Here is a 10,373-nt window from a genome sequence, read left to right as displayed (position 1 = left end):
GATGTCTTTCATTCTTTCTTCCTTACTTTTTTTCTTTTTTTTGAATTATTTTATTTAACTTTATTTATTTATTTATTTAATTTGACCGGAGAGGGGGAGAGAGAGAGAGATTTATTTACTGAGAACATCTTTGTGCCAGACCCTGCGCTGTCTTCAGGAGAGACAAGACATGGCTCTGCAGCTAGTGGGAAGGAAGGGAGCAGGGCTTACCTAGAGGTATGGGGCTTGTTGCTGTGGGGGTGCAGAGAGGGCTACAGAACTTGGCTCGTGGAGAAGGAGCGTTCTGGAAAGCTTCACAGAAATAATGGCATTGAAACCAGAACTTGCAGTAGGAAAGACACAGAAGTGTCAGCATGCCTGGTGAGAAGTTAAGCAGGGTTAGAGCTTAGCCTGTGTCCAGAACTGATGTCAGAGGAGTGCTGAGAAGGAGCACAATCTGTGTCCAGCAGAAGACTTGAAGTTGGGAGTATCAAATGAGACCTTTTAGAAAGAGAAGACGTGGAGGAAATCCATATATGAAAGGACTTCAAAAAATTTTATAGAAAAATAGAATTTAAGTACAAGTTTATTTTTGAAGATCCCAATGTATTTAGCTACCCAAAAAGAGAAGAAAGAAAAGAAAGAGAAGAGAAGGAAGGAAATGAGGCAAGAAGGCAGGAAGACAGGCAAGTGGCATTCTTGTTTGGAGGCATCTATATCCATTTTAAGGGCATAATTCATTCTTAAGAAACTAGCCATGGGGCCAGCCAGGTGGTGTGGTGGTTAAAGCACCTGGATTCCACATGACCAAGTGTGCAGTTCAAGTCCTGGACCTGGCAGCTTGAGGAATGTGCCAGGCCTATGTGCATGTGTGCCCAAAATCTAGAGAGGAGAATGGAGGAGAAGTGATTGTGGAGTGGTCAGCTCCCCAGGGGGTTGCTTTCTCTCTCATTTTTTTTTCTCTCTCTCTCTCCCTCTCTCTTACTCATGCACATACATCCTATAGAAAAAAAAAATTAAAAAGAAGGGAAAGCAGCCACATTGGCAAGGGCACATCCTCTGCCAATACCCTGAGTGGGAACAGATGTATGTATGTCTTCAGTAGAGGAATGTTATACACTTAATATCAGTGCAGGGTCCTGATAGGCACTGCCTCATCCCCAGGGACAAGTGGAAGGATTTGCACAGCAGAAACAACCATTTTGGCAAAAGTTTTTTTCATGCTACTTAGCAATTCTGTCACCCCTCCCATCACGCCCACACCTATCTCCAGGCATTGTACAATTAGCTCATTCAGTGTGTCATGTAAATATGTATCTAGCATTTAAAGGTCAAATATTATGAAGCTAATCAATCTTAACAGTTCATCACATATACCACATTTAAGGACTTTTAAAATCATTTGACTTCTGACTCAAAAGACAATGTGTGCTCCTTTGGGCATGTGTGTGCTTTTAGGAACACCGATGCATAATTTTTCCTATGTCCTCTCTCACAGTGCCCAGTGATTCTGTGTAGTCAGTTTCACACTTCTTTCCTGGCACAAAAGAGTTGTATATGTTTTAATAGAACTCCAAGTTCATGTTTCGATAGTTTCTAATTATTTGGAGACAGGAAGTCCACTGTGATTGAGTCAGAGATCACCGTCAAGACCCAGGCCTCAGCCATTGGACACCATCACGATGACATGCGATTGACTGAGTGGTCAGTTTCCTAAAGATCAGACCATACCAATTGTAATGCCTGGCTAAAATACCAAACACCCAGCCCCCAGAATTGCAATGGCCTTGCAATCAACTCATTTATTACCAAACCAATGTTTGAATTAGGAATAGTAACTAAACCCCGATCTCTAAAAATCTTGGAATGCCAAGTTCCCTTGCAAACTGAAATCATTCTGAACCTCAACAATCCTGTTTTACAACAAACATGTAAATAGAACCTCTTCTGGAGTATATGGAGTCTGGTGTCATTCCAATCCCATCAGGATTTCCCCAGGGAAACGTGGCTAACTCCAAATCGCCAACAGCCTTGCAAGTCCAGTAACAAATCAAAAAGGTGCCTTGCCTTACCCTCTTTAGCACTTGGAGCAGTTTTTCTAGACATTGAAATTGGTCAGTCTTTATATTCTTGGGCTTAATCCGGGAGAAAGAGTTAAAGTCTTTGCCATTTGGATGTGCACTATTCATTTTGGTGAGCTAGCTCCACGAATCTACCCTTCTGGGTGGTGTCATATGCAGTGGATGCCAACAGACAAGTTCAGCCATGCCTATCCATCTTTCCTCATGGAGGATACCCATTTCCCCACGAAGAGGTTTTGCTTTGTCCGGTGTCCAATGGAAGACCATCACTTCCCTTAAATGAAAGGAGAATTGATTGCTATTCCTAGACCTCCTGAAGGGTCAAACCATTTGGGCACCAAAGTCCAATTCTTTACATTCCTTGAGTTTTCAAAGATCTCATTATTTTTTGATGCCTGTGCAAAGTGAAGGGATTCCCACCATCTATAACTTGGGACATCCAGAGAGTGGCCAGATAACAGAAGAGAGCCCACATTAAGAAAACCTAAGGTAAGTGCCAGCTAGTTTAGCTTTTCATGTGAAAATGCACTTTATATTTGCACATTTCAAGAATACTTTTGATAACCTGGATTTAGAAAAATAAAAGGTATTTTGTTCCTGGGGATAAAGTGATCTGCAAATGGCTGGCTTTTGCACAATGTTGCAACCCCTTAAAGTCAGACTCATAGGAAAAGGGGTAGGACATCTGTACGTCTGTGCTGGAGTGAATGTACCCATAAATGTGTGTGCCCATGACTCTGTGTACCCATGAGCGTATGCATATGGATGAATGTTCGTAAATACAAACAGCTGCACACTGAGTGTAAAACAAATAAAGCAAAAGTTTACCATCCTCTCATGGTTGTTATCATTGTACCTTTACCTTTACTTTCTTCTAATTTATTACATGGAAGTATGGCTCTATTTATTTTTTAAAAATATTACCAGAAGCCCTCCCAATGTGGCAATATTATCTTTCCTTTACTATACTTGCCAGTAGCTGTTTTTTGTTGAAATGGGACTCAAGATTTTTGAATCCAAGGCCAATGCTGCCTGCTTTGTTTACAATGGCTTGTGTTTTGTGAATACATATCAAATGTTGTAATATATTTTTATGATAGAATTGATGGTTAATACATGGGAAAAATATATATTGTGATTCTGTTCAATAAAGCCTCCTGTTATAAAAGCCCATCTACACTTTGATGATCTGATAAGAACATATTTTTATGTGTAAGAAAATTTTCAGAAATGTGTGTTTTGTTTTTTTGGGGTTTTTTTGGTTTTTTTTTATAATTTTGTTATGGCCACCAAAGTTCATTGATTTCCTGTCTTCTGAAGTGATACCACAGTTTCCCTCCCATATCCACTAGCCTAGGTGTTCCTGACCTCACACAGCCTTCTGAGAGGTGAGTGCTCATCCTTTAGGACAATCTCTTAATCTGCCCCAAATCACAGCAGCCGCTCTTGTCCCGAACACACCAGCTCAGGGGGAGGCATGTCCCTTGCCCTTGCCAAATACCACACAAGTTTTGCCACTTTGGGTCCAGTTTCATAGGCTTTGCCAGATGATTAATTACTAGGTTGGCTCTTAGAAACAGAGTAGGAGGGGCCTTGGAAGGGAAGGAGTGCTGTCCTTGCTGATTGCCTGCTCTGTGTTTGGCACTGAGCTAGGGGCTTCAGCCACAATTTTTCTTAAGAGCTTTAGAGGTGGGGCTTTCTCATTTACTAGCTGCAGAGACTGAACTCAGAGAGGTTTAATGTCTTGCCCAGGAACACCATTAAGTGGTGCATTGAGATTTGAACTCAGGTATGACTGATACTGAAGTTCTATTTTCACCAAATCCATGAAAAAGCTTCCTAAATTTAAACATGATTCAACAATAGTCCCTCACTTTACCACTGAGGAAACTGAGAGAAGGAAGTGACCCCCCACCCCCAGCAACATCACACATTAGAATTCATTGTCCTGAGATCTTAGACAAGTTACTCCTTTATTCTTTCAGAAAAAAATCACTACTATTTTCTGGTTCAAATATCCAATTTATCCTTTTGTAGCTATACACTTGAGCTCATTCACCTTCCTGTGGAACCGTGTCTCCCTCCCCAAATGAGGAAGAGGACATTTTTTTCCTTGAACATTTGTGAGGATTAGATCAATATCGCACATAAATTACTTACCATTGTGCCTCACATTTACAAATAATCCATATTACAATGATTGCCATCAGTCTAGGATCCAGTATGCCTTAGATACTACCTCTTTAGGCTGTTACCTGCAATTAAGAATTAACTAACAATGGGACCAGCAGTTAGCGTAATGGCTATGTTGCTGGACTTCCATGTAGTCGATCATGATTAGAGTCCCAGACTCGATAGCTTAAACTCTCGCCGGGCACATGTGCCTGTGTGCCGAAGATCCCGAGAGGAGAATGGAGGAGAAGGGATTGTAACATGGCCATCCTCCCTGGGGGGTGATTTCTTGATTTCTGTCTCTCTTTGTCTTTCCGGTGAGCACACGCGCCCTATAGTAAAAACCTCTCCAAAAATAGATAAATAAATAAACGAATAAATAAATAACAAAATTAATATCATAATATGAGCTATTACTGAGAGCCAGAGCCAGTATGACCAAATACCAGCGCTGTCACTAATTTACTGTACAGTCTAGAAAGTCACTTAACCTCTCAGTGCCTCAATTGCCTCGTAAATAATGAGGATGATGATAACACTTGGCTGGTAGCAGATGTCAGAATCGTGTTTTAAGTGCTCAGCACAGTGCTTTACACAGAGTTAGCAGTGCAAGCAGCATTGCAGGCCACTTTGGTGCAGTCTTTCCACATAGCACACCGTCACTGTGAAGGGCGGTGTAAAGGCATGCACAGGGGATATATCATGGGGCAAGGGACTCAGCTGGGGCTCCTTTACCTTACCCATACCCACAAGGCCCACAAAAACCACAGCTTGATCCATTTCTGAGTAAATATGCATGGAAGTCTCAAGCCTGACACTTGGTCCAGGTATTTCAGTAAGAGACTCAGAAAGGGTATGACCAGTTATCGGTGTTTAACCACCTCAGCACCTCTCAGGACTAATGCAGCCAGTCCTGACCTCGCTGGCCTACAGATACGCTCAGAATGGACATAGTGCATTACACATCACTCTGGGGGGCAGGCTAGCAGTGGGCCCTGCAGACATCCTTGTAGGGTGGTATCCAGGCCACAGCTCTGAATGGGCAGTCCTCTCCCTGCTCTGAAGAAGGTCCTCTTCCAGCTCAGGAGAGTCACAAGTGAGCCTTCTTATAGGTCACAGCCCAGCCCCAGGAGAATAAAGAAGCAAGAAAGCAGCTATAACTGGGAGTGGGATGGCTCCATTTAAGAGGGCCGCCCTTTCCACCATGGGGAAACTCTGGGGTCAGCTCCAGGAAGGAAGGCTGTTATGCTGCCTGGAGGTATAAATAGCTAGTCTCTTGAGCATCTGCTATGACCCAGATGCTTCATTAAAAACAGCCATGCATTGTTCTGAGAAATGTTCTGAGAAATGTATATTAAGATGATTTTTGTCATTGTGTGACTATCACATAGTGCAAGTACACATACATAGTGTAACCTATTACTCACCTAGGCTGTAAATCTGTTATAATCTTAGAGGATCATTGTATATGCAATCTGTCTTTGAAACATTGTTACACAGTGCATAATTGTACTTCAGAAACATCATCTCATTTAATCCCCCCAATGCTGTTTTGAAGTTAGTATTATTATTATCCCCATTTTACAGGGGAACCTATAGGTTTGGAGCAATTTGTTCAAAGTCATGGCTGCTACATGATGAACCAGCTTTACCTTCCTGAATCTTACTGATTTTTCACTTCTGCAGAGACCCCACAGGCAGGCTAATGGACCCCCATGGATGTGTTTTCCCCAGCATCAATATCCACACTACTACTTATTATTTCCCTTTTTGCTGACTTGCAATGAGTTTAAAATGGTTATTTGCAATAGTTAAATTCCATCCTGGTTTTTAACTTATGTGTTTGGTCTTGTACAAAGCTCCTCATTCTATCAGACCCTTTAAAAATAAAACTATGATATAAAGTTAGACATAGAAATCAATATAAAAGAATAGAGAAATAAACTGATAGATATATTGTTAATTGATTCCAATTCAGTGGGGGAAAGTTCAGGAGCCACCATCAAGGGAATCTCTTAATTTTGACACTCCCTTGTCCCAAGAATGATCAAAGCCAGATATGAAGAGATTAGTCAGTGGAAAGATGAGGGAAACTGAGGCCGTGAGCGCATGACTTCGGAGAAGCTGAGTGGCTGTCTACCTGATGTCTTTATAAGAAGAGTTGATTTGGACCCAGAGGAAAGGCCATGTGAAGTGAGCAAGCAGATGTCTGTCAACCAAGGAGCAAGGCCTCAGAAGAAACCACCCAGCTGTCACCTTGATCTTGGACTTCCAGCCTCCAGAACTATGAGAGGATATCTACCTGTGCTCTGATTTCTGTCTGTCCATCCCATTAGACTGTAAGCCCCAAGAAGAGAGGATCATGACCTTAGCTTATGATTGATTGTGTTCTGGGTACCTCAGCCCAAAGCCTAGTACAGAATTGGTGTTGAATAAACATTAGTTGAAAGACAAAAGAAAAAAAAAAGATAATCTTTTCATCTAATGATGCTGAAATATCTGAATACTCACATATATTAGTAAGAATAAATAAATAAATAAATGACCTTGACTCATACTTTACCCCATATACTAAGCTTAATTTGATTGTATTATAGACCCAAACATAAAGACAAATAACATAAAACTTCCAGAAAAAAATAGAGGAAAATCTTTGCAACTTTGGGCCATTCAAAAATGTCTTTGATAGAATGCAAAAAACATGACCATAAAATATAAACTTGATGAATTGGACCTCATAAAATTTCTGCTCTTCAAACACTATTAAAAAATATAAAATAAAAAAAATAAATAAACTACAGAATGGGGAAAACATTTACAATACGTGTGTCTGATGAAAGGGTTGCATGCAGAATATATAAAATAACTCAATACAAGTGAGCAAAAGATGTAGACAGACACTTCCAAATGAAGATACACAAATAGCCAAGAATAACATGAAAATATTTTAACATTATTATCCACTGGGAAAGTGTAAATTAAAAACTACAATGAGATACCACTGCATACCTATTAGAATGGTTAAAACTAAAGCTTGACAATACCAAATGTCGGAGAGAATGTGGGAGAACTGAAACTTCCATACATTATTGTGGGAATGAAAATGATTTTGAGACAGTTTGCCAGTTTCTTATAAAAGTAAACACATACTTACCATATGACCCAAGAATTCCATTCCTACATTTGTTCACAAGAGAAATAAAACTATGTCTGCAGAAAGGACTATACATGAATGTCCTATAGGGTAGTTTTATTTGTAATAACCCAAAGGGAAAAGCCAAACATTCACCCAGTGAATAAGCAATGATGATATATACTGTTTTGTCCTATTTATATAGAATGGTTTTTAAAAAGAAAAAAGTAGATCAGAGCACAACTATAATGGCATATGCTGCTAAGAAACTGTTTTACAGGATGGAACCATATAGGAGACTTGGTTTTATTCTCAGTCTAATCTAAATATCAGATGTGGTGGTGTGCACCTATAATCTCAGCAACTTGAAGAATCTAAAGCAGTAATATTGCAAGCTAAAGGCTGGGAAACGTATCAAGTCTCTGTCTAAGCAAGAGTCAGGCACAGTGTTGTGTGCCTGTGTTACTAAACCAAAGTAGGTATGGACTGGGCATCAAGTCTCTGCCATTCAGGCTAGTCTTGTCTGGTTACACTTGTATTCCTTGCTGGGAGGTTCAGGCAGGAGGATTGCAACATGGCAAGACAGTGCCTTAAAAAAATAAAATAGAGGGACCAGCAGTTAGCGTAATGGCTATGTTGCTGGACTCCCATGTAGTCGACAGTGGTTCACGTCCCGGACCCGGTGGCTTAAAACTCATGCTGGGCACGTGTGCGTGCATGCCCAAGATCCCGAGAGGAGATTGGAGGAGAAGGGATTGCGGCATGGCCATCCCCCCCTGGGGGGTGATTTCTCGCTTTCTGTCTCTCTGTCTCTCTCTGTCTGACTGGCAAGCGCACGTGCCCTATAGCAAAAACCTCTCCAAAATAAATAAATAAATAAAATAGATCAGTGGTTATTGGAATTTGGTGTGGTGAAGATAATAAAAAGGTACAAAGCAACATTTTGGAGATGGCAGAAATATTATATGTTTTAATTGTACTGGTGATTACATAGTATATACATTTGTCAGAACTCACAGAACACATTTAAAATAAGTGCATTTTATTGCATATAAATTATGGCTTAATAAAGCTGATTTAACAAGTAAAGCTATACATCTTTAAAATTGGTTCTAGTTCCTTGAAGTCTTGACAAATACTCAGACTTACCTCCTACCTTCATTAGTTTTGTGTTGTTATAAGAGAATTTCACAGACCAGGTAATTTACAAAGAAAACATATTTCTTTTTTTTTTCTTTTTTGGAGAGGCTTTTTTTTTTTTTTTGCTATAGGGTGTGTGCGCTCACCAGACAGACAGAGAGAAAGAGAAAGCGAGAAATCACTCCCCAGGGGGGATAGCCACACTGCAATCCCTTCTCCTTCATTCTTCTCTTGTGACCTTGGGCACTCACGCACATGTGCCTGGCGTGAGTTTTAAGCCATCGGGGCCGAGATGCGAACCGCGGTCGATTATATGGGACTCCAGTGATATAGCCATTACACTAACTGCTGGTCCCAAGAAAACGTATTTCTTACAGTTCTGGACAAGTCCAATATCAAGGTCTTATAATCTGATAAGGGCCTTTTTGCTGAGTCATCCTATGACAGAAGGTGGAAGGGCAAAAGAACATGAGAGGTCAAGGAACTGAACTTGATTTTATAATGACCCCACTCTTGTAATAATGACATTAATCTATCCATAGCCCAATCACCTCTCATTAGGCCCCACACCCAACACTATTGCATTGGGGATTAAATTAGCAGCACATTAATTTGGGGAATATATTCAAACTATAGCACCTTCTCCACATTACTAAAAAGTCTTCACTTTCCCACAGTACCTGAAAGTCTTCCAAAAAGATGAAATTCATCTATGCAGGCTCTTCAGCCTTCAAAAACTAATAGTTGGTTCCCACAATCCCAGTGTAAGAAGGAGGAACAGGGAAACCCTGCAATCCCAGAGACAGAAGAGAAAGAAAGATATAACATATATACCTTGCAATCCCAGAGACAAAAGGGCTAACAGGCAGGCCCAAGCCAAGCTGCTCAGCTTGAGATCATCAGCAAGGACCTACCCCACCCCCAGCCTGCTATGAGAGAGGAAGGGCCTTGCAGTACATGTGGAGCACTTGCATATTATACAAATTGGTCGACCACCTTACTTTCTATCTGTCATTGCAGCCTCCACTCACATTTGGAGCAGATAGGTTTGGGTATACAAGAATCAAACCCCTGATAATGGGAGTCTCTGGAGGAATTCTTTCTCCATAATTTCCTTGACAGTAAAAGGAAAGAAATTTCCTTCTGAATGCTTAAACACTAAGCTCCTACTGTGGATTCCACACTCCCACCCACAGTAGAGGTGGGAAATTGGCACAGATCTTACACATATCATAGAGAAGTGCAGGAGCACACAGCTACATAAACATTCTTTAAAGAAGTAGGAAGAAATGAGTGCACCACCAGATCCCTAAAAATCAAGTACAGCCCAAAGAAATAGGAAAAAATCAGGAAATATCTTCCTATTCAGAAGATCATCACTCCTCACCAACTATGGATAAAATGCAAGAGATCACGGAAATGTCAGAAAAATAATTCAGAATATTAATTGTAACAATACTCAACAATATGCAAGAAAAAAAACAAACAAAGAATCAATGGCTGGAGAGATGAGAAAAATCCTTTCATGACACGATGGAGGAACTCCATAAGGAAATAGACACAATGAAAAAGAATCAAACAGAACTTCTGGAGATAAAGAATATGTTGTAGGAAATCAAAACTTCCTCTGAAAGTATCAACAGCAGATTAGAACAAGCAGAAAAAGAATCTCTGATCTTGAAGACAAAACCTCTGACTTAGTCCAAGCAACTGAAATGAACAGAAGATTAAAAATGAGGACAATATATGGGAAATCCTGTGCACATTTAAACAGTGAAATAGCTGCATAACAGATATTCCAGAAGGTAAAGAGACAGGTAAGTGAATAGAAACAATCTTTCATAATATATTAACTGAAAATTTTCCAA

At 40.3% G+C, this 10,373-nt stretch overlaps 1 protein-coding gene across 1 annotated transcript in view; it reads left to right on the top strand.

The window, feature by feature from the left end:
* Positions 1-10,373, top strand: part of GPR26 (G protein-coupled receptor 26) — a 45,435-nt gene that overhangs the window by 27,542 nt on the left and 7,520 nt on the right. Inside the window, exon 5 of the mRNA XM_006143966.1 lies at positions 1,594-1,683. Within this exon, the coding sequence (XP_006144028.1) occupies positions 1,594-1,683 (90 nt within the window). The remainder of the gene's footprint in view (positions 1-1,593; positions 1,684-10,373) is intronic.

This window comes from Tupaia chinensis, unplaced genomic scaffold, assembly GCF_000334495.1.
Source record: "Tupaia chinensis unplaced genomic scaffold, TupChi_1.0 Scaffold000113_1, whole genome shotgun sequence".
Taxonomy (NCBI): domain Eukaryota; kingdom Metazoa; phylum Chordata; class Mammalia; order Scandentia; family Tupaiidae; genus Tupaia; species Tupaia belangeri.
The sequence above is the reverse complement of the archived record's forward strand: the minus strand, read 5'-3'. Positions and strand labels throughout refer to the sequence as shown.